At 40.9% G+C, this 25,803-nt stretch overlaps 1 protein-coding gene across 2 annotated transcripts in view; it reads left to right on the forward strand.

Moving 5' to 3' along the window:
* tbc1d32 (TBC1 domain family, member 32) overlaps positions 1–20,433 on the forward strand; it is a 58,194-nt gene extending 37,761 nt beyond the window's left edge. The window contains exons 29-34 of one of the 2 annotated variants that reach the window (XM_069172370.1): positions 5,816–5,885; positions 7,295–7,410; positions 9,549–9,703; positions 10,860–11,000; positions 15,265–15,453; positions 20,231–20,433. In XM_069172370.1, the coding sequence (XP_069028471.1) occupies positions 5,816–5,885; positions 7,295–7,410; positions 9,549–9,703; positions 10,860–11,000; positions 15,265–15,453; positions 20,231–20,350 (791 nt within the window). In that variant the 3' untranslated portion in view covers positions 20,351–20,433. The remainder of the gene's footprint in view (positions 1–5,815; positions 5,886–7,294; positions 7,411–9,548; positions 9,704–10,859; positions 11,001–15,264; positions 15,454–20,230) is intronic. The other variant, XM_069172371.1, reaches the window with a different exon arrangement.
* Positions 20,434–25,803: the final 5,370 nt, after the last annotated feature.

Raw genomic sequence — 25,803 nt, forward strand, 5'->3', positions numbered from 1 at the left:
TCAAAAAGTTACGTGAGGGTGATCTTTAGGGTGTTTCTTATAGCAATAATAAAATAAGGACTAGTTGGAATGATGCTTTTCTTGGGTGGTGTCTGACATTGTGAAGCACTCTGAAGAACCCCCCCCCCCCCCGAAAAACCAACTTTACTTGACCTTCTTTGGGGGGTCCTCGACTCAGCTTGTGGGAAAAAGGATGACGCCGAAAAAGGAGGCTTTAGACGGGCTGTTATCAGCAGGGGAAGAAAGCTGTTGACCCGGACTGGGGATATTTCCAGACGGTTAAAGTCACATGTCGAGGAACTCTGAACTGCCTCCTCCTTCAGAGGGGCGAGACTTCGGTAAAGCCTTTTCCCTCTCCCGGGTAGAGTTCCCCGAAGAGCATCGTGGGTGCATCGGTTTCGTCTGAAGATGGTGACGCTTCTAAAAACGGTTTGGCTGCCTGGGTTGACAACACTTCTCCAGGGTCGCGTAGGAGTCAGGGACAGTCACTGTGGACCGGCAGACATAGGTAGGGAAAAAAAAAAAAAGAAAAAGTGGAGAAATTCCTCCTCCGTTTTCAGAACACTCTTCTACCGCGGGTTAGAATTTGTTATGTTTCACAAATCAAATGGGTGAATGACTCCGGCAGGTTGTTTGGTAGCCGGTGGGCTAAACAAGCTGCTAATTAGCGAATACCCGAGAAAATCCTGCACACTGTAAATTTTCCTCAAGGTAAAGTGCTAATTGCATATTTATTTCTCTTAATTTACATTTTTTTTTTTTTACCAAATACAGTTAAAATAGACTGTGACATCCTCGTGCACTTCCACACAAAACTTTTTGCACACGTTGTACGAAGAATAGAAAGTAGCGTTCATTTTTCTAACATTTTACCAACAAATCTCTTTCTGAATAACCTCAGTAAGTCCTGATTGATTAATTATATTGACTGCTTTATGTTTAATCTAATTTACCATGATACATTAACCATAATAAATGTCATATTATTGTCAGCATTGTGTGTTTCACATCAATTTCATCCCTGAAAATACTGAGAAATTACACCTATAATGAATTAATGCCGCCTCTAATGAAACATGTTTTGGTATCTTTGCAATAATTTGGCACTGATTAATAACTTTATTATCATTTCTGTCAACACTGGAGCCAACAAACACAAGCGCAGACACCAGACAGCGTCAAGTGCAGCTTTAAGTCAAGTCTATTTATTTCCATATGTTACATATGTTGACTGAAGTGATGGTGCACAACTTCAGAGAGATTCAAAGCACATCAGACAGAATTAAAACAAATCAAAACCATCAAAAAAACAAAACAAATTAAAAACAACAGCAAACCAATACAACGCTTGAAGGTTTACACGAGCACTCATTAATATTGTAAAAAATAAAAATCGGACTTACAAATTGGGCCGAATCTAGAAATGCCTGGTGAAAATAAATATGCATTCAATCGAGATTTGAACACTGGTAGTAAAGTTCAAATTTTTGTGTATTTGATGGACCTTGCACAGAAAGCAATAACTACCATGTTTATTTGATTCTTATTGATATTATATTGATATCATTGAAATCTTTTTGTCTCCAGCGCCTCTTGGAGACCTTAATGAGTATTTATTTTTTTAAAAGATCTCAACATTTTATGTGATTAACAAATTCGCTATTTTGCTTTGCGTGTAAACACACAGTTTTAGTATATTGTCAAAAAAATTGCTTTCATCTTTCGGAAGTGATTTTACAGATCCATATAGTATATCCAATAAATGATAGTGAGGTGATTTGAGTTGAGTTTATTTGTTTAACAACTTGTGAGCGAGGGTTGGGAGATTTTCACGACGTTAGCGAGGCAACTTTATGTTACTTATTTAAGGTGCTTTACGCCGAACATAAAAAAAAAGAAGATATGGGGACAAAATGGAAAAGAAGGCCGATATAAAAAAAGACGTGATTTAAAATAAACGATAAACTCAAGACACATAAAAAAAAACCTAATTAAATGGAAGGATAAAAAGTTACAAATACGTGAATAAACAGCTCTGTATTTCAATCTAATAAAAGGCAGCCTTAGTTTAAAATAACTCCGCTTGTAATTGCTCACTGTGGATAAAGCATATCGATAAAAAGGGATGATCCGTGGCAATATATGATGCCACAATGATTTTTGCATCAATTTGATAAAGTACCTGATTTATCGGGCAAAAACAAACATTCCTGTTCAGTTTGTTTTTTTTCATCTGTAAATGATTTTTCTCAGTTGACTTTAAAAAAGACAACAAAAAAACATCTCATGTTCTGCATAAGTGTTTAGGTAAAAAGAAGTCTTGTTGCTATGGTTACCTGTTTTTTTTTTTTTTATATATATATATATATATACAAGTTCTACGCCTAGGAGAGGCAGATATCAGAATAATATTAGAGATGTCCCGCGTAAAAATGTGTGAGGCTGCAGGAACGTGCAGAATTTGATGGGCTTTGTAAAAGTACGCTTGTTTACGCATTCAGACGAACGTCTCCGGAGGATTTCGCCACAGAGAAAGAATTCAGTCGGATTAGATGTTTCGAATTAGTAGACAGTACTTTTTTTTTTTTTTTTTTTTGTCAAGATGACAGACTAATAAAAAGGCAGCATCTGTCTGTATTGTTTCTGGAAAAAAAAAAGATCATCTTAAATAATGGAGAGTGATTAAAATGGATATGTGGAATGTGTTCCGTAGGCTTTCATTCATTATGCATGTTTGAGCGGGTAGAAAGCTTGTCAGCTGGCCTCCTTCTGTTGAAGGTTGAACTATTTCCCCACAGCGCGCCGCTCGTCTTTTATTAGAGCTTTTCTCTGTAATTCTATCAGTGTTGAGGTTCGTCTCCACCGGGGCCCCAATGAAGAAGCTTAATTCTGAGTGTTTGTTTTTGATGATTTATTTATCGAAATTCACCCTCACACTTCAAAGTTGTTGATTTTTTTTTTCTTCCCACATTTTGATTTTCCTTTTTTTCCCCCTTTTAAATTTTTTTTTTATTCATTTTTAGAAATCAGTTTGACTCATTTACATCATTTCATTAACGCAAAACAGTTACAGGGGATTTTATTCATGAGGTGGCTGCTAATATTTTTTGTGGTCTTCTTTGTGAAATTTGCACTTACATGTGTGTCGGATTGACGTCGTCTCAAGTTTTAGCCATTCTTCCCTTGTTTGAAAACTCCTTATGTATGTAGAGAGCAGACTCATTTGCCAAGTATTAACCTCTGTCAGACCGCTGAGTTGTATCTTCACACCCACTCATGGCCCCCGACTTTCTTTTTCATCTCGGGCCGCCTGTTGGAATCCGGCGGCATCTCGGAACAAAAAGGGAGGTTATCTTTTATTATGCAACTTCTACTTCTTAGTCGGCTCCGACGGACAGCCGAGCTTTCTCAGATCAATTATCGTTTCAACAGTTTTTCTCCGTCTTTAACTTTTTAGTTAACTTTTGGTGTTTTTAGGCAGCTGAAGAGCAAAAAAACAAAAAAACAAATTAAACGGAGTTGCTGTGCAAATCCGAACAGGGTTTCCAGACTATAATCACAGAGAGCAATAGAAATGGCGGAGTCTAGAAAAGATTACTTCGCTCCCTATTTAAATTAGCGCAGGACTAAACTGAAAGTTAACCAGCTCAACCAGCACAAGTCTCTGGTGTACATAGAGAAACATAGAGTCTCATGAAGTCCACTTGCTTGCTTCTTTTTCTGAATTCAACCATATCACGTCTTCAATCTTCGGGTGATTTTTGACTCAATTGTCGTTTTTGGGAGTTTGAGTTTTTAATTCTTGATTTTTTTTTTTTTTTTGAAAACAGCAGTAACACAACAATCCACCTGTTTGTCTGTTTTCATCGTCAAATAAAATACAATTTCCCGCAAGTCAATTTCACATTCATTATTAAGGCTGCACACATTAGCCGGTACGTTGCTGTGGACGATGCGTGCTCATCTCTCTCGAATGGGTCTCATGACAGTGACTCACCCTCATAACGCTCCTTAAATCCCGCAGGCTTCTTTAATTGAAATATTGCTTTTGCTTCATTTCATAAACTCAGACTCAGAGCTGCCGTTTCCTGTTATTACTCTTTGTAATTTTTCTCACATTATCGCAACTGATGCGGGAGATGAATCGCATGTGCCACCTTTCAACGCAGTCTCTTTTTTGTTTTGTTTTTTTTTCAAACAAAAGTTAAACGGTTGTGATATAGTTATTACCAAATAAAACGGACTCTGGAGGCACGATGTCGAGGAAACGGGGCAGCGAGGGAATAAATACAACATGAGAGGATTAATCTCCATTAAACGGTAATTGCCATGAGCAAGAGGTTTTTATAGATGTTAATATGTGAGGTGAGAAGGAAAACACAGAACCTAGTTGTCCTGGCAAAGATTCACACCCTCATCAGAAGCCATTTTCTCCCAATTAGTACAAGATTTGATGGTCTGTGATTTATCCTCGCCCCTCTGCTGTGATTTTTCGATGGGAACAATGTTGAATTGCCACTCCGATATGTAGATTACAGCCACATTATTATCATTTCTTCTCGCATTTTTTGCGGCACCGTTAGCCCGTAAATTGGATTTGAAGTTGTTGGTTTTTTTTTTTTCTTGGCGTCTGGATAATACCCCTCATATTAATTGTTCAAATCCTCTCATCATCTCAACACAAGCTGTCTGAAGCTGGGGATCCATTTGCACAAATGTAATAATATTCTGTCTCCCCCGAAGCCAACGAGCGGCGGAAACATCTCCCAACAACAAAACGTCAGTCCTCCCACAGTTATTGCTTCATTCATCGTTCCCCTCCGCGCAATCTCGACCGTAACTCCCAAAAACTAATATATTTTTATGATTCAGCGCAAATAATGGCAGTAAGTAAGAGCCCATGAGAGCAGCTAGTGAGACTGATTGCTCACCGGTCGTTTGTATCTCGAACCAACTCCACCGATAAGGAAAAAAAAAAAAGTCCTGAGATAAGGAGCTTTCTCACAAGGCTCAAAATTTCATGCTGTATTTTTTTTTTTTTCTATCAAAAACTCTGATCACAGCCTGAGTTATCCAGAGTTATGACTCCACCTCTCTAAACCACCAAAATGCTGATGTGAAATTACCCAAACTGCCTCGCTATTATCACGATTAACTGCTGCAAAAAAGACGGCAACTGCAAAAAGCAACGTCGACAAACCGCCCAACCCGGTGTCACGGAAAAACGTGAAATAGACACGCCGGTCCGCTACGGCAAGAATGTGAAATAGCCACGCTTTGGCCTGTCGATTAGCAGGACGGTTTCACTTTTTACTGTTGTGAACGAAAATGAAACATGCATACAGCCATGTGAGTTACAGGAAAATTTAACTTTTTGGAAAAAGTACATGGTTGGGGGTTTGAAAAAACCCCCCAAAAAAACCCTCAAGAACAACGTTGTCACCTGCGGTCTCTGATTCATACCGCCGAAAAATGTCCTTGGTGCTCGATCACGTGATCCTTTGTTACGTTATTTTTGCGTGCGTGTAAGTTTCACGCTTACAAAACGTAAAACTGTCACAAAGCGTGTCTATCTCACGTTTTGCTGCAGCAGACCGGCGTGTCTATTTCACGCCGTGATACTGGGTGGCAAACGTTGCATCTGTAGAGCCTTTAAAAGTAGAAAACTCCACGATAAGCTGCCATGTTGTTCTTAATGCCCCCTGTTAGTTATGTTTGGGGAGTATTTTCTCCCTAAAAATCCTCCTGTTACATACGCTCTCAGCCTCACTTGCTAATAACCACATCTCTTTTCTTTAATCGCCTTGTTTTACAGCAGAGGAGAAGAGTGTGAAGAATGCCGTGTTATCATCCGTGGAACAGCTGGGAATCAACACCTGTCTCAGGTATGTGAAGAGATTTTCCGAGGCTCATAAACCCTCATTTAATGAGACGGTCTTCTTGCGGCAGCGACGGGGGAAATGGTGCCTGCTGTGTACAAAGTATTTCAGGGGAGTCTTATAATCACTGAACTGCAAGCTTCACGTATTGAGCGGCTCTGAAGTGTCTACTTTAAAAACATTACAATGCCGCAAATGCTGATGTGTCTGACTTGATTGTCGGTGTATTTATTCGGCGGTAAATACCATAAACTATGCGTACAAATGCAGAGATAAGCACAAAAAAAACAAAAAAAAAACATTTCTAAGGCTTTGTCTGTTTTTATTTTTTATAAAACGACTTCTGTTAGTAGTCACTTTGTACGATTAGCTCTGTCTCCAAAGTGTACCATGCTCACTGTCTCAGTTTAGCATTATAGCACCATAGACGGTATACAAAAGTAGATAGCTTCCGGGTCTGAAAAATTAGGGCGATGCGGAAATGCATTAAGCTGCAATACCACCGAGGGCCACTGGAGGTTCAGTCTCACTTCTCATAAATTATAAAGTCATGACATTTTTTTAATCTTGGCATTGTCAGCTAAAGTCTTATTAGTTTTCTGACGGTTCATCTGAAAATAATCCCGTCATTAATTCGAAAATAAGCTTCAAATTGCAGTGTTTTCGTCGGTTTGATTGACGGGCGTGTGGTGCAGTCAGGTCGGTGGGCGGGGCATAGTATCGTCAAATGTCCAATCAGATTGAGTCACATCCACCACTCGCCACCACTCATCCCCCTTCGTGTTCCCCACAAGCCGCCCTCTCCGCCCCGCGCCGCTGATAGGATGTAACCCTTTTCCTGAAACACCTCCTTCGCGGCTGAAGCGGTCTCGGGGAGCGCGGGCGAGCCGCCGCCGCCGCGTCGGCAGTTTGCCGTTCGACGCGGCACATTCCCGTCTTCCTGCAGGATTTAAAAAAAAATAAAAAATCGTCGGACAAGAAATTCACAATTAATCCTTGACTTCCGAGTGTCAGACTCGCCGAGTTAAATCTCACCGCGGCGGACTTGTTGAATATCGCTTTTGATGGGTTCCTTCTGGGTATTTGCTTTGAGCCTCAGTGTTGGTTTTTTTTTCCCTCTCAGTTTGGTGCAAAAGTTCCCGCTGTGCATTGTGACTTTCATTTGGGATTATGGGAATAGAGAGGGGGGGAAAAAAAAATAAAAAAAAATAGCAGCTCGGAGAAATAGACGATTTCAGAAAGTAACATTTTTACAGTAATATGGGCTTCGTTTAGCTTCAGTCATTCAAAACTGTGGGGAAATAAGAGCGTTGGTATGATTCGGATCAGAAGCAGCGAGGGAGTGAATATTTAGTCTCGTTTTAAGGATTTCCACGTCACGTTAGTGTTACATCTGTTCTGTCTTGCGCTCGCAGGTACGGCCGCTTCCTCAAGCTCCTGAAAGAAGACGCCGCGAGCGACCTGACGCTGCTGATGAAGCGCGTGAAGATCTTCCTGTCCACGCAGAGAGTTGAAACTTCATCGGACCTCGGTATCCTTTACCACCATTTTCACATTGTTTTTTTCAGCTCCGTTTGGTTTTTGGACACATTAGTGTGGGATCTGCATTATGATATCCATGTTTCGACCTTAAAATCCATTGAATGTGCTTCCATGACCGTATGAAGTCCATGATAAAGGACATTTTTTTGGGCATTTTCTCTGAAAAGTAACTCCAACAAACCCAAACTGAGAAAAAAAACTATTTTGAAAATAGGTGTGGGTCTTTTCCTAAATAGTGAGCTTTATAAAAAATGACATGGCATAACCAAAGAAGTTGCACGTGGCGACTGCTCCTTTTGCGCGCGAATGGAGCGCAGCGCCGTGACGTACGTGGACGAAGGCGAAGCTGTCGCTTTCGTGAGTTAAGTATTCAAAGTTGCGTCGCTTCATCGACATCGGCTCCTGAGTTTTGGCCATTTTTTTGTGACCACTTTTTCGATTTCACCACGAGCTGGAGAGCGCACATCAAAGTTGGTGCCGAATTTAAGAAATCGGCAAAAGAGCCTCGAGACGATGAAGCAGTGGCAGAGCGAGGTGTTCTGAGGGGCGTTTCAAGAGGGGGCGGAGCTTCACCGTCCGAGACCGAAGAGGTCGGGTCGGGTCGGGAGACACCGGGTTGGGTTCTTTTTTCTTTGATTGTGCAACAAGGGTTCGTTCCCCAGGGTCAGACCGTCAACACCGAGTTCTCCCGAGGGGAAGAAATTAGCCGCAAACCACCTGAACTGTGGTGCGGCGGCAATTTGGATTTTCCGAAACACAACGACACACTCGTCCCCGCCACAGCAGAGTTTTTGCATAATTTTAAAATCAAAGGTGTGATTTTTAGTGTATTGAAGCAATCTTTAGGTTCTTAAATAGTTTAAATTGTCTCACAGTTGAAGTAATAAAAAGGCAAAATAAAGCGGTGAATTTAATCGAGTCTGCATTTTGAGACTTTTCCAGTTTGCTTCATGTTGCTGGATGATAGTAGATGAATATGTGGTTTTTTTTGTCTTTCCTTCGGGGACTCTGCTTTATTTATAATTCTTCATTTAAAAATGATGTCTCGACAGGGCGTATTACAAATGGATGAGGCTCTTCTGTCAATCAGTTTCAAACGGCATGCGTTTGCTACAGAGGGGCCGAGCCGAGTCGCAGCGATCACGTTTAAGTTATTCACGCTGCGTTTTTTGTAAGGCTTCCAACCGCAGTTCTGAATTTATGAATGTAACATTTAAAATAACAAACACATCAAATCTGGTAAAACTGGGAGCGAGACTTCTCCTCAGAGAAGACGGTTTTCTTGAGTAATTCAAACTTCCCCCACAGAAACTCACACTAATGTCTTTTGTTCTGGTTCTGTAAATATACATTGTTTAATCTTAACCTATAAACGCTTTTATTTAATTTTTTTATTTGAGGATGTAAATTCTGTCAGTCTTAAACCAAAGAAAAATTCTCTTTTATTTCCTTCATTTTAAGACAACGTAGTGTTTTATGAGGAAAATCACGTGATGAGAAAACATAAAAAACTAAGAACATCTCCCCAAAATCTCTTCATGGCAGAAATGTGATTTCTTAAATAATAACTCGGCACCAGAAAACACATTTTTACATGTTACATCAGGGGCAAATTCAATCTTTCACGTGGTCACTCCACCTAAACAAAACATGAAAAGTCTGACGTTATTTCCTGCCAGCAGGGTTTTGAACGAAATCGTCAAATGAAGTTGAATTTTAATGAGTAAAATGCTGCAGAGCCTTAAAAACAAAAACAAAACAAAAAATCACGACTCGACGTGCAGTGTTGATTAGAGAAGCTTCAAGTCGGACACCTCGGAGCGGCTTCGTCGGCTCCGAGCTAACGATCCGATCCCGCCGTGTCGGAGTCAACTGACCGTCAAAGCGTTTCCCGCCGTCGAGGCGGCGTCGGTTATCGGCTCGACAGCGAAGCTCGACGCTTTGTTTGAATTCAATATTTCAATATTTGTAATTCAGTTTTTTTTTTAATTATTATTTTTTACTTGTTTTGGTTTAAATTGTCTGTGATCATTTTTAAAAAAGAAGAAGCAAAACATTTCCGTTTCCGTTTGTCGCCTGGCCGCTCCACCGGTCGGTCGTGGCTCTTTGACTCTTTAACCCTTCCAGTCGCCCAGCGGGACGGTTACCCGGGCAACGACTGGCTGGCCTCCACCGTCTTCCTCATCACGTCGGGGGACGCGCAGCGGTCCCTGCGTCTGCTGCTCGACCTCTCCTCCCTGCTCACGTCGGCGTTCGTCTGGCCCGCCAGGATTCACGCGTCCGTGAGTACGACGAGTTCACGTGCTGCTCGACCGCACGTCGGTCCCGTCGGTCCGACGTCGTACGGAGTTGTTGTTGTTGTTGTTGTTTTGCTGTTGTTGGAGCGAATTCAGTAATTAGTGTCGAGGCTGCTTTAATCCTGCCCGATCTTTAATTCATAAATGAGCTGAAATGATTTGTTTTGATAATTAGATAGATGATCAAAAGAAAATGAATCAAGAATTTATTTTGCCATTTAATCATTTTTAATGATTTTTTTTTTTTTTTTTTTACCACAAAAATGGTCCAGATGAAGTGATTTCTGTCTATTATTGCAGTCATATTTGAAATACTACTAATACAAATTATGATAATAATAATAAACTTTATTTGCATAGCACCTCTCATGCAAGAAAATCACACGCAGTGATTCACATAAAAATAGATATAAAGGAACATAAAAAACGTGTCAAAATGTAAATTATAATTAGAAAAAGAAATAAAATGCCGCTACAATTAAACAAAAGACATGCGAGTTCGTTTCTCATTAGAAGTCAAGCTAATATATTATACTTTTTAGTCGTGTAGAGTTTGTCTTAATAACAGTTAACGTCTGAAATGTTCTGAAATGGACTTCAGGAAAAGTCCAAATGTCATTTCATAAATTTTAACTATCGTCAAAGTTTGAACTAACTTTACAACTCAAATAAATGAAGCGAGAACAACCGGTCGGTTTTGGTTTAAGCAGATTGGAGTTTTACAGTTTTATCTCCAGTTGCTGGGTTTGTGTTTTTCTTTTTTTTTTTTTTTTTTTTTTTTTGTCCTTGTAACGAGCTCCACGCTTCAAAAGTCCCGCACGTCTTCAGGTCGTCTCCTTGGTGTCTAGACTTCAGACGACATTTCAACAGCCCGCCGCTTCCGAACGACATATCACACCTCCAAATGTCAAACGGCTTTAAGGTCCGTCTTCGTCCTCGTTTAATCCTCTTCATAAACGACGCGTCAACAATCTGAAAACACGAATAAAAGATGAATCGTTTTTTTCTAATTTTTTTAAATTTTATTCGCATGACAGCTTTCGCTTTTAATCTGTAGCTCCGCAGTGAATCTAAAAATGTTCTTCACGACGAGAGAAGTAAAAACTCAAGTTTTTAGTTGTTGTTGTTGTTGTTGTGACAGGTGCATTTTCCAAAGGAAGTCGCCGAGTCGGGAGTCTCGCCCGTCTACTGGTGCACAGCTCACTACGTGGAGATGCTGCTGAAGGCCGAGGTCCCTCTGGTCCACTCGGCCTTCAGGATGTCTGGTTTCACCCCGTCGCAGGTATCAACCCCGAACGCCTGCAAAACACGCTGTTCTCACGGAGCGGCATGTGATCTTTATATCAAATCTCTACCGGATCCAAAAATGAGCTGCAAAATCATTGTTGCTAAAAAAATGTCGTGCTTTCTAATCTAGCACTGCAGGTCTTGGTAAATAAAAAAACATCTGGAATTCGTAACTGTGAAAATGCTAAATCTCGCACGCGCTCGCTGACGGAATGTAAACTTCGTACAGTCTGAATCGGAGTTTACTCAGCTGTGCGAGTTTGCACGTTACGCGTAAAAATCCTTTTCGATATTCACTCCCGAACTCTTCCGCTATTATTCAAAAGCTCTGAAGACTTCGAAGAGAAAGCGAGAGACTCGGGCTCAACAAATGCCATCAAACTTAAAAAAAAACTAAAAAAAAGCACCTTAAACAAAACTAGAGATGAGATCAGATGAGGCCCGTTGTTTGTTCTGCGCGTCAAACATCACGATCTGCTGGCTTTGAACGCAACTTAATTCTGTTCATTTTTTTTTTTTCCACACGTTTGACGCTTGCGGTCGTCTTTCCATGTTTCTCCTGTTTGTATTGTAGCATCTAATCTCACAGCGCCACACAGGTTTTAATCAGAGCCTCCTTCTGTTTCCTTTTGTTGTTTAATAGCTGGCGGCAAACCGCTTTCAGGTGCATCACCGCCCCCTCTGGTGGTAGTAAAGCATTACAACCTGTAGCAACAACAAAAAAAAGACAAAACAGTATTTTTTTTTTTAAACTATTAAACACAGAATCAAATGGAGGGCGAACATGAACGTGACCTCAGCAGCAGTCACAGACGGTTCAAACCAGACTGATGCGAAGCTCTTTCAGTTTCAGTCACTTTCATGTATTGATGTTGAAATTTCAGTTTTCTCAGATCGATAAAGGACGGCCGTGACTGCTGATGGAGGGAATAAAAGCAACTGAATTTTTAATTGGAAATGCTGAATACAAAATATCCCGCAATGGACAAAGTCGAGACCACGACAGACGCCGATCTGTTATGTTTTAATCGCTGCTGCTGAACAGAAATATTGAATTAATGAGGTCAGTAAGAGAGCCAAAAGCCTTTATAACCACAGTTTCTGTTGCCCAGACTTTCCTTTTTTTTTTTTATTATTATTCTGCTTTGACTTCAGTCGATTTTTAAAACACCAAAAAACAGCTTTGACATTGAACCTTTTTCCCTTTTTTTTTTTTTTTTAAATACCGGAGCAGTTGAAAAGTCAGATCTTTTCCTCCTCGGTGCTTTTTCTCTCTCAAACAACGGGGTGCAAAAAGGTTTTTCACCTTGAATCCTCCGACGTTTGATCCCGTCTTCGGCGTGCGTCGGCGGCTGACAGTCGAGGCCGGCGTCAACGTGCGGCGGGCGCTCGGGAGACCGCGACGCCGCGTTTGCGTCGAAGATCTGAACTCTCCCGTCTCCGAGGGCGGAGTACCGCGTCAAACGTTCAGCTCGTCGCTCTTCTTGTTTGTTGTTGCTCGAGACGATAATGGGCACCCGTTCCGTGTCGGAAATGGAAATATCTATTTCAAAAGTTCGAGCTTTGAAAAGCCTCGACGGGGCGGCGAGACGAAGCGTTGCGAACCTCCGACGTTCCAGAAGTCGTGCGGGTGGACGCCGGTTTTCTGTCAGGATCCGTCTGCTGAATGTTTAAAACGTTAGAAACGGTCTCTGGGACAGGAAACGTCAGGAGTGAGGTTCATGTCTCCCAAAAGATGAAACAATATCTGTATTGTATGCAGCTTCACTAAGGGGCAATAATCAAAATTTGCAAGATATCAAATGTAAAAACTGTGACAATTTCTTTGAAATAACTAAACCAGACAAATTGATGACCCTGATCTCAATCTGAAGCTTTGTAGCATCTTTAAGCTTTTTTTTTTTTTTTGGTGTCTATGACACATGGTTACTGTTTGTGTTTTAGTTGTTGGCAGCTGGTTGATTCGAGGTTAGAGACTAGCTGGTGAACACGGCGGAGGATTAAAGGCTCAGTTATTCCCTCAGGAGTTGGTGGAGACCAAAAACGGAGAGAAAAAACAAAAAAAAGAGTGAATATTGCATTTACGTTTCTCATTTTTCACACTTAATTTTTTTTTTTTGTCCAGGGCAGCGTAAGAGGCTGAAAAAAAAAACTAGGGATGGGAATCTCCAGCAAAAATAGCGTTTGAAAAAAAAAAAAAATCACTGAGCTATTCGACCGACTTTAGCTTCTTCTTTGAAATCGGGATTATTGTTTGCGCTGCACGTCCGACATCGAACTCACTTCGTCTTGGCCGTTATCGATCGGTGCCGTCATATCATCCAACTGGTGAATCCAGGAGACGAAGGGCAACTTTATTCACCGTTCGGGGTTTATATTTCTGTCATGCCAATAATCAGTCTGTTTTTGGTCTCCTCCCGACTCCTGAGCCAATGACGTTGCTTTCCCTGCTGCGTCAGATACTCACAGGAACACGATAACAAGGAAAAAAAACAACAACAAAAAAGCCCATTTCACCGCGGCGGAGCTGCCTCGGAGGGATTTATCCTCACAGGAAAGTACAGTAAGTGTTTTTTTTGTTGTTGTTTTTTTTCTGCCTGAGGGGTTTTAAAAAAAAGAAACCCACAAAGGATCCCGTCGCTCCCCTCGTTGCTTTTAATTACGACACGCAAATTAGGATGTGGGTATTCTTTCATTAGAGCTCGGCCCGAGGAGCGGGGCGGCGATAATCGAATGCTCGTTTGTACGCCCGAGCGGACTCGTGTTGTTTGTGGCTAATTATCGACGTGAAAGTTAAGCCCGAACGCGGCGTGTGCACGGTTTGTTCCGTCTGCCGGGCGGAGGAGTGGGAAGAGGAAAAAAACAAAAACAAAAAAAACCCACTCGCGGCGGACGAGTCGCGTTCGGGCCCGGCGGGAGTCGACCGGGAGGCGAAGAGTTTTGGACGCACGCGCGCCATCTTTTTATGAAACGCGAAATGACAAGCGGTGTCGTCATTTCAATTCCCTCCTCGTCCTCGGACGCTCTTTCGAACTCGCCGCTCTCTTCGCTGAAACGCCGGCGCCGGTCGCTGCGCCGCAATCGCAGATTTTGAACTCTGGCCCGTCGGCCGGAGAGGCAAAACCTCGGCAAGCATCTCCTCCGTCCCTTCGTCCCCGAGTCCCACCTCAGTGTTCGGGGCCGTCGGGTCGCTGAATAATTTTTCTCTCGAATGAGACACACTCGCGGAAAGATTCATTCAGAAAAGCTGATGCGCTGAGTCAGCAGATGAAAGTAGACACGGTAAACAGAGCGGAGGGGATCCTGGAGCTGTATTTGTTAATGTGTGTATCCAATGTACGATGAAGAATTACATTGTGTAAATTTTCATGTCGAAAAAAGTGTTTCACAAACCGTCTGTGGCGTGAAAATCTTCTTTCTAGTCTTTTTTTTTGTTTTGTTTTCCGCGACTGAAAACGTAGCCCGGTGCGAACCGGACCTAATTTCCCCCGCGTGAATATGGATCTGGCTGCGCTCCGTGGGGAATCAGTCGTTGCGTCCTACTGCACGTCGACCTCGGGTTCATTTCAACCGACCGGCACGCCGTCATCGCCGCAACCGCGTCGGGCTCGAATCCGCCGGAGCGTTTTTTTTTCCCTGAGTTACGGCAAAATTTTTTTTTACCAAATTTAAAGAAGGCGATTTTTTTTTTCTGGTCAGCGAGAGTTGAAAAATATTACCGCCGTGCTCGTCGATGTCACCGGCCGGCCAATCGCGGTGAAGGAGGGGCGGGACGAACGCCCTCAACCACCGATACTTGTCGCCGATTGGTCCGACCTTCAGAAAACTAAAGTTGTTGGCGACAGTAGGCGCAGCGAGGCTAACTGGAAACTGGAAATGATCAAATACGACAAATGCAAACCTTCTTATGAACGTTAATGAGGTTGGAACAAGCGGTTTTAAGCACCAAATTACGCAGAAATCTACTGCTGGTCTTCAGCATTGGGTCTACTAATACAACTTCCTACGTTCGGCAACCGCAATATTTCAATATGTTACCTCGTGTTTAAATGACTGTTCTGAACACCTTCTTACCATTTTCGTTTCTCGTCATCGAGTCGATCGTTCGGATTAAATCGTCGAACGGTGAAATGCAAACCGGGGGACTTGATTTTCCGTCGTCTCGGCGACTTCCATCTTTTTCCGGCGTTGGGGACGAACGGCAACGCGAGCCTGTAAAAACGGAGACGCCGTTGGTTTCCCCGTGTGTTTGACCACAGATGTGCCTCCACTGGCTGACTCAGTGCTTCTGGAACTACCTGGACTGGACGGAGATCTGCCGCTACGTCTGCACCTGCGTGCTGATGGGTCCCGACTACCAGGTCTACCTGTGCGTGGCCGTCTTCAAACACCTGCAGCCGGACATCCTGCGGCGGACGCAGTCCCTGGAGCTGCAGGTCTTCCTCAAGGTGAGACGCGGAGCCCGCGGGGAAAAACAAAGGTTTTAATTCACCCCCCCAAAAAAAAAAATCTCGTCATTTTAAAACGTAGTCGAAGGTGGCCTCGTATCGGCAACTTGGTATTCTGTTTGCGTCTTGAGAGACGAGCTGGAATATTTACGTCATGTTTTTTTTGTTTTTTTTCCCCCTCCGCTGTGAAATCCAAAATATTTCTGCAGGTAAATGATATTTAACCGCCGACGACGTCGCTTCGACGAGCGCGTCGCGGTGCTGCTCACTGTTCACGCGCAACAGGAGCCGACGCTCAAACCTTTGGATCGACCCTCGTAAAATACCGACATCGCCTTTGCTTCCGCTTTGACTCTCGCCGCACGATTCCGAAGGTTTTTGTGCCAAAATGTATAAAATAGTTCAAGAAAGTACAGAAAAATCCTCAAAATGGTGTCTACGCTACTTTAAACTGTCACCTGGGTTTTTTATATGTTCAGCTCAGCATTCATCCAGGATGAATCAACGATATCAAGTATATTCGCGCAGAACGGCGTGAAAAGGAAGTCAATTCTGAAAGCGCACATTCCATCGAAGTGACTTCTGCCCGGTCGAGCGGATGAAGGTCTGCGGTCGAAAAGTCGCCGAGCGTTCCTCCTCCTGCCGACACCCGGGGCGACGACGGGGCGCTCGGGGCGCCGCCGCTCGTCGGGCGCCTCCGTCCGCCGTCGCCTCCGCCCGACAGCTCGGGCGCTGACGCCGGCATGAAGCCGGTGAATAAAAGATCAGTTACGGAGGCTTTATCCGAGGAAGTTCCTCTTAATGAGCTGCGGCGTCGGATACGGCCGCCTTTGAGACGGGGGGAGCGCCGCGTGTCCCGAGTTGAACCGTCGAAAAGTCGGAGACGTTTTTTTTTTTTGGTGTCCGACGGCTTTCATCTCCTCGGCGTCTCTCCGCGGGGAACAATGTGAGAGGAGTGTTTTACCCCGGATAGATGCGGTATTAGAGGATTCACACACACGCGCACACACACACACACACACACACACACACACACACACACACACACACACACACACACACACACACACACACACACACACACACACACACACACACGCCTGCTCCCCTCATGCCGTCTCACCGGGTCTATCTATATTTCATCTAAATTAAAATTTTGAAAAAGGCCAAATGACTTTATTACAATAGCTCCGAGTCCAGCTGGAGTTCATCCGCGGCGCTGCCGGAGCCGTGAGAGGGAAAGCGGACGGAAGCGTAGAGGTTATATTTCTGCCTGCCGACGGCTTCTATTCCCCTTTTTTTTTTATGACGGGTTATTTGGGACAATATTTTCCGCGCCGGTCGGCACCGTTCGGCGGTATCAATTTTGACTTTTATGTGACGGCGGGAGTGGCGCGGCGCTTCCCGGTTTATCGTCATCGCATAGAAGGACGCGGCCGGATTTAAAATCTGCCATTTCAGTCGATTCCGTCGGAACTGCCGCCGACATTCGACGGGAGGCCAAAAATAAACGAAGCTCTTGTGATTAGAGGTTATGATGCAGCTTCGGCGCCAACACGCTGCTGCTAGAAGGCAGACGCCTCCTGAAAAAAAAAAAAAATCGACATGTCGGGGATTTGAGTTTCTGAAGCCACCGGAGATTTTTGGACAGTTTTAACAACTGCGGATCGTTGACTATAATAACGGTATAATAAAGATCATATTGTAGTAATGTCAATATTCATACATGTGACTTACATTACATGCGTAGCTACTTTCAGTAATTTTGTCGTGCTGTCTAGATTGTCACAGAAATTCCTGGAAATAACGCGATATGGTTTTTCGGCCATGTTGGAAAAGACTCGTTTTCGGTGACACGTCACCGTCCAGACATCTATAAATGTAAACCTCGAACCTCTCCCTCGCTTTAAGGACCGCCGTCACTAACGCATAACAACGCTACAGAAATATTTCTAATTAATGTGACCTCCTACGCATATCCAGACTCGTGCCGGATATTAACACCAGCCATTAATCATGTGAGGACAAGCTTAAGAAAACATCAAACTCTTTGGTAATTAATACATTAATTACCCTACCTAATGATCTCCTCCCTGCTAATGGGTAATATATTGTGAAGATTATGTGGGACATTAAGCAGCTCGCACGACCTGCATGACAATATTCAGCCGAACAAAGTCAGATTTTGCGGTAAACTTTAAGGAGACCCCACATTCGTCCAAAAAATATGTCCTCGCGTCTTAATTTAAATTTTTTTTTTTTTTTTAAATAACAAACCAAAAATACTCTCCATCACTTTTCTCTACCCTCCTTCCCGGTTTCAGCCGTATCAGCGGACGTTTACCGGCGCGAGAAATGTTTCTTCAGGATTAATCACAATCTAAAAAAGAAATCACTCCTTCGTACCTCAAACTGCAGTGAATCGATTCAGCAAGAAGAATTGAGTTACGTACATCACCCAAATACGGATAATATGGATTTAATAGCTTTGAGGTTCGCGCTGCTGACACTTAATTAACTTCGGCATATCATTCAAGTTGAGACGGTGACCTCTAACTCATAAGAAGATATAATTAAAATCATAATTTCCTGTTAGAAAGTGTGTTTTCTGTTGTAATTTGACATTTCTCCCTTCTGAACAATCATTTCGCTGCCTAAGTTTTCTCCCTTTTAAATGATAAAAAAAAACTTCTCGTTCCACTTGCTGTAGTGTTAATGTTTCTTTTCCTCTGTGGTATTTATATAACCACAATAATAACATTTTAGAAAGGTGCCACGATCCTAAACTCACTGTTTTGTATTATTAATGGGTCACGAGATTAATCTATGATTTATAGGGTGGGAGATTAAAAGAAAAAGAACAAAAAGTGCTTAATTTTCTGACTTTTCTGACTTTTTTTTTTCTCCCAGCCAAAATATAATATCTGATCTGAGCAAGCAGAACATTTAAATCACAACAAACATCTGCCCTTTCAGTAGACATGTCTTTGTACGAGGGGATCAAAAGCTGCAGCTCTGTGCAGACAACAGATTCACATCAAGATGACAATGAAAACCTGACTGCACCACCGACCTGTCAATCAAACAGACAAGCCCTCAAAAATGTCAGGCTCAACATCGACTTAATTATGGGATTATTTTCCAGATGGACCGCCAGAAAACTAATTACAAGGATCGACTTTAGCGAATGACTCCGTAATGACTTGTAGAAAACAAATTGTGGACTTTGAATTTCAGGAGAGAAGTTGAATGGGAGTCTATGGAGCCGGAGGCTTTTTGGAGCCGACCTCTGGTGGCACTCGGTGGTACTGCAGCTTCAGGCACCTGCAGTCAGCGAAATCAAGCTTAATAAGTTGTGAGCATTTCAATTGAAGCATTTTCTCCTTTTGTTTAATGTCGTTTAAAGGCCCCTTTAAAGAAACTAAACGAGTAGTATGCAGCGGTGTTCGTTCGTAGCTTCGGCGCGACGGACTGAAAGCTGACGTCGGCTTTCAGTCACGCTCGTGTTCATCAGGTTCACGGTCTCAGTTTGCTAATCAGCAGTTGAACTGAGACTAATGGGGACGTGATGTTTGGTCCTGAAGAAAAAAATGTTGGTTCTGGGTCAACAATTACAGAAAAGACACCAAAAAAAACCACAAAGTTGATTCTCTGCCGATGTATTATTCATCATCCAATGTATGTGAGAATCTTCAGTCTGATTAGAAGCGGAAAACAAAATTGTCTGCACACACTCGGTATTGACCGCGTGCTCGCCGCAGCGCGTCCACGTCGCCGGTTATTTACCCGCAAGAGGAAAAAAAGCCTAATTAGATTCTGCGGAAACGCACTCGGCAGACTGATGAAAGAAAATTAGGAGGCCGCTGACAAGTTGTAGAAGTCATTAAACGGGCCTCGGCCTTAAAAGGCGTCTGCTATGTGTTGTTGTTGTTGTTGTTGTTGTTGCCGCCGCCCTCTGGGCGCCGCTCTCCTCGGGCTGTTAATCGATGACTCGGCGGCGTCGCTCCGGCGTCCGCGCCGCCCGCGACGACAGACGCGTCACTTTACACTCGGGCGCCAATTTACAGAAATTAACGAACGAGCAAAATAAATGTTGTAACGTCTCGTCTGACGTCTCGTCGGGATTTCTTTGTTTTGTTTTTTTTTTTCCGCCCCTCCGACACGCGACAGCTCATTTGCCCGAACGCCGGGCGAGCGTGTTGTTTAGCGGCACGTCGCGGCGTTTCCATTGCCGCCGATTTTTAAATTGATTTTGTCCTGTGACTTTGAAATAGATTGAACGTAAAGCATTTTAATGAAAAAGTTACATCTAATTATTCACGCTTGGCGTCCTGACGAAGGGAACGCCGCCGCCGCCTCCTCCTCCTCCTCCTCCTCCTCCACCTCCACCTCCTCCCTCCGAACGCCGTCTCTCGCTCTTTTATTTGTTTTCCGAAGCGGCAAATAACTGCCGCTTTTTTTTTTGTTGTTGTTTTTTTTGCTGAAAGTGATGAACTGATGGCAAACAAAACTTCGGGTTGCCTTGTTTGTGCTTTGAAGTGGCGAGTTAGACCAAGAGAGACAAACAGCTGATCGCCGTTTCCTCTTCAGCGAGCGGGCGATCGGAGTTTTTCCACGACTTTTTAAATCTGCACATAAAACTGTATGCAGCAACGCAATTAATCGATGACCCTCCGTCCCGGGGAGGGGAGGGGGGGGGGGGGCGATCGCGTCTTTCAAAACTGCCCCTTTAATTTGTGTGGCGATGTTATTTAACTGTTCTTCTCCAAACCTGCAGGAGGAGCCGATCCGCGGCTTCGAGGTCGGCAGCTACCTGGAGTTCATGGAGCGACTGGAGCGAAGCTACAGGAACGTCGTTCTCACCGACATGAAGACGATCCGAAACCCCGTCGAGTAAAAAAAAAAAAAAGACGTCCAACCGGCCTCTTTTTTTTTTTTTTGGATCTGCCTGAACTTCATTACGAACTCGGTTTTTGGATGTTTTTTTCTTCTGGTGTAACGTAACGCTGCTCCAGAACCACCGAAGGAGATCAAAACACCAAAAAAAAACTACCAGTTACTATCTACAACTTTCACCCGTTAATAAACCAAAAAAAAGAGTGGAAGAAAAAGCAGAAGAAAAGAGGTAAATATGTGTGTATATGTATTCTAAACTGAAAGAAAAACTCACCAAGATGCATTGATTGTTTTTTACGTTGGAGCCTTAAAAAAAGGCTTCAACTCTAAAAAAAATAAATAAATAAAGCGTCACAGCATCACAACTACACACAAAACAAAATTTGAAATCACCAAATTCTGTGAAATTACAGGACGAGTCGCTTTATATTCTCAATATTCATGTCACTGAACCTCTCGAATTGACTCCAACCGACAATCAACCGGGCCGGTTAACGACCCTCCGAGATACTCGAGCCGTGTTAATCCGCCGCTGAAAATAGTCCCCGACAGATGCACTGATTCCTCCCGTTTGAGGATAAGTTATTAAAAAAAACAACAACAAAAAAACAGTGGGAAATATAATTATTTGTAATTAATTAATTAACTGAGCTTTTTTTGGGTGAGGCCTTCTTTAAAGACTTAAAATTAAATGAGCTCGATTTTGGCCTCTTATGAGATTCGCTGATTATAAGAACGATTCAGAATCGGCCTCATTACTCCATGAAGAAGTTGAAGGATTTCTTTTGTTAAAAATCGACGAAATTCAAACCAATTTTCTCGTCAGGAGTCGTACATGATGTAAATACTGTATGTAATTATCATGCGCGTTCGAAGATTCAGCGATCGCAATGACGATACGTTAGTTCGTGTTGTTTGATGTTTATTTTTTCATAGTGTAAATTCCCGAAGACCTTTTTTGTACGCGTTTCGTTCCGAGTTATTAAAAGAAGCATCTTCTTAACGCACGTTTGCAGCTTGTGTTTCTTTCGCGCACCTCTGGCAGGTCTCTCCTTTTGTATGAAAGATGCATGAGGACGGTTTGTATCATTGTGATAAACCCCTCATTAGTAACCACGGCCTTATCTCCTGCCTCCCTGCACTGCGGTCCTGTTGTCCCCCCTTTTCAGACACACCGAGGCCTGAATAATAAATGAGCTCATCGCGTCCGTCCCGACTCTCCCTCCTCAACAAAACCTGTTTACCGGCCGAATGTTGCCCGGCGGCCGGAGGACCCCGATCAAATGTTTACCTCGCGAGAGGCGGGACTTCGCGGCGAAGTTTTTTTTTAACATTTGAGTCACGCTGTCTTGAAACTAAAACTGAACTTTAAAGACGTACCGATCAATTCCTTTTGGGCCACACGGGGGAGGAGCGCCGCAAACATGTTTGATGTATTACTATCGCGTGACTTTTTTTTAGTCCAAATAACATCCAGTCGTACTAAGGCATGTCGTTAAATAAAACAGAAAAAAAAACAATTGTATACTAACACAGGCACAGTGGTACAGTGGTTAGTGCTGCTGCCCTGCAGTCAGAAGGCCATGGGTTCGAGTCCAACTGGAAACAACATATGTATTTGTCCAAAAAAATCACCAAAATGTCATACGTGATGATGGTGTGATTTTTGGGTCGATGAAAAAGTCATACTATAGTATGAAGGTTAGGACGACATACTATGGTATGATTTATTCTTCATATTTTAGACAATATACTAAAATATTGAGGATTTTAAATTTTTTTGGGCCGAAAAAAAACATCATACTATATTATGACTTTTTGGTGATTTTTGGGTCGATGAAAAAGTCATAATATAGTATGACGGTTTGGACGACATACTATGGTATGACTTATTCTTCATATTTTATACGACATACTAAAGTCTTAAGTACTTTTAATTTTTTGTCGAAAAAAAAATGTCATACTATAGTATGACTTTTTGGGGATTTTTGGGTCGATGAAAAAGTCGTACTATATTATGACGGTTTGGATGACATACTATGGTATGACCTTTTTCTTCATATTTTAGACAATATACTAAAATATTGAGGATTTAAAATTTTTTTGGGCCGAAAAAAAAACATCATACTATATTATGACTTTTTGGTGATTTTTGGGTCGATGAAAAAGTCATAATATAGTATGATGGTTAGGACGACATACTATGGTATGACTTATTCTTCATATTTTATACGACATACTAAAGTCTTAAGTACTTTTAATTTTTTGTCGAAAAAAAAAATGTCATACTATAGTATGACTTTTTGGTGATTTTTGGGTCGATGAAAAAGTCATAATATAGTATGATGGTTAGGACGACATACTATGGTATGACTTATTCTTCATATTTGATACGACATACTAAAGTCTTAAGTACTTTTAATTTTTTGTCGAAAAAAAAACGTCATACTATAGTATGACTTTTTGGTGATTTTTGGTTCAAAGAAAAAGTCATAATATAGTATGATGGTTAGGACGACATACTATGGTATGACTTATTCTTCATATTTGATACGACATACTAAAGTCTTAAGTACTTTTAATTTTTTGTCGAAAAAAAAATGTCATAGTATGACTTTTTGGGGATTTTTGGTTCGATGAAAATGTCATACTATAGTATGATGGTTTGGACGACATACTATGGTATGACTTATTCTTCATATTTTATACGACATACTAAAGTCTTAAGTACTTTTAATTTTTTGTCGAAAAAAAACCGTCATACTATAGTGTGACTTTTTGGGGATTTTTGGGTCGATGAAAATGTCATACTATAGTATGATGGTTTGGACGACATACTATGGTATGACTTATTCTTCATATTTTATACGACATACTAAAGTCTTAAGTACTTTTAATTTTTTGTCGAAAAAAAAACGTCATACTATAGTATGACTTTTTGGGGATTTTTGGGTCGATGAAAATGTCATACTATAGTATGATGGTTAGGACGACATACTATGGTATGACCTTTTTCTTCATCTTTGATATGACATAAAGTCTTAAGTATTTAGAATTTTTTTGGCTGAAAAAAACATCATACTATAGTATGACTTTTTGGTGATTTTTGGGTCGATGAAAAAGTCATAATATAGTATGATGGTTAGGACGACATACTATGGTATGACTTATTCTTCATATTTGATACGACATACTAAAGTCTTAAGTACTTTTAATTTTTTGTCGAAAAAAAACCGTCATACTATAGTGTGACTTTTTGGGGATTTTTGGGTCGATGAAAATGTCATACTATAGTATGATGGTTTGGACGACATACTATGGTATGACTTATTCTTCATATTTTATACGACATACTAAAGTCTTAAGTACTTTTAATTTTTTGTCGAAAAAAAAACGTCATACTATAGTATGACTTTTTGGGGATTTTTGGGTCGATGAAAATGTCATACTATAGTATGATGGTTTGGACGACATACTATGGTATGACTTATTCTTCATATTTTATACGACATACTAAAGTCTTAAGTACTTTTAATTTTTTGTCGAAAAAAAAATGTCATACTATAGTATGACTTTTTGGGGATTTTTGGGTCGATGAAAAAGTCATACTATATTATGACGGTTTGGATGACATACTATGGTATGACCTTTTTCTTCATATTTTAGACAATATACTAAAATATTGAGGATTTAAAATTTTTTTGGGCCGAAAAAAAAAACATCATACTATATTATGACTTTTTGGTGATTTTTGGGTCGATGAAAAAGTCATAATATAGTATGATGGTTAGGACGACATACTATGGTATGACTTATTCTTCATATTTGATACGACATACTAAAGTCTTAAGTACTTTTAATTTTTTGTCGAAAAAAAAAACGTCATACTATAGTATGACTTTTTGGTGATTTTTGGTTCAAAGAAAAAGTCATAATATAGTATGACGGTTAGGACGACATACTATGGTATGACTTATTCTTCATATTTGATACGACATACTAAAGTCTTAAGTACTTTTAATTTTTTGTCGAAAAAAAAATGTCAGTATGACTTTTTGGGGATTTTTGGGTCGATGAAAATGTCATACTATAGTATGATGGTTTGGACGACATACTATGGTATGACTTATTCTTCATATTTTATACGACATACTAAAGTCTTAAGTACTTTTAATTTTTTGTCGAAAAAAAAAATGTCATACTATAGTGTGACTTTTTGGTGATTTTTGGGTCGATGAAAAAGTCATAATATAGTATGACGGTTTGGACGACATACTATGGTATGACTTATTCTTCATATTTGATACGACATACTAAAGTCTTAAGTACTTTTAATTTTTTGTCGAAAAAAAAAACGTCATACTATAGTATGACTTTTTGGTGATTTTTGGGTCGATGAAAAAGTCATAATATAGTATGATGGTTAGGACGACATACTATGGTATGACTTATTCTTCATATTTGATACGACATACTAAAGTCTTAAGTACTTTTAATTTTTTGTCGAAAAAAAAACGTCATACTATAGTGTGACTTTTTGGGGATTTTTGGGTCGATGAAAATGTCATACTATAGTATGATGGTTTGGACGACATACTATGGTATGACTTATTCTTCATATTTTATACGACATACTAAAGTCTTAAGTACTTTTAATTTTTTGTCGAAAAAAAAAATGTCATACTATAGTATGACTTTTTGGGGATTTTTGGGTCGATGAAAAAGTCATACTATATTATGACGGTTTGGATGACATACTATGGTATGACCTTTTTCTACATATTTTAGACAATATACTAAAATATTGAGGATTTTAAATTTTTTTGGGCCGAAAAAAAAACATCATACTATATTATGACTTTTTGGTGATTTTTGGGTCGATGAAAAAGTCATAATATAGTATGATGGTTAGGACGACATACTATGGTATGACTTATTCTTCATATTTGATACGACATACTAAAGTCTTAAGTACTTTTAATTTTTTGTCGAAAAAAAATGTCATACTATAGTATGACTTTTTGGTGATTTTTGGGTCAAAGAAAAAGTCATAATATAGTATGACGGTTAGGACGACATACTATGGTATGACTTATTCTTCATATTTGATACGACATACTAAAGTCTTAAGTACTTTTAATTTTTTGTCGAAAAAAAAATGTCATAGTATGACTTTTTGGGGATTTTTGGGTCGATGAAAATGTCATACTATAGTATGATGGTTTGGACGACATACTATGGTATGACTTATTCTTCATATTTTATACGACATACTAAAGTCTTAAGTACTTTTAATTTTTTGTCGAAAAAAAAACGTCATACTATAGTATGACTTTTTGGTGATTTTTGGGTCGATGAAAAAGTCATAATATAGTATGATGGTTAGGACGACATACTATGGTATGACTTATTCTTCATATTTGATACGACATACTAAAGTCTTAAGTACTTTTA

The sequence above is a fragment of the Embiotoca jacksoni genome, unplaced genomic scaffold, assembly GCF_022577435.1.
Source record: "Embiotoca jacksoni isolate LCO1_2020_lvr unplaced genomic scaffold, fEmbJac1.0.p SCAF_52, whole genome shotgun sequence".
Lineage (NCBI taxonomy): Eukaryota > Metazoa > Chordata > Actinopteri > Embiotocidae > Embiotoca > Embiotoca jacksoni.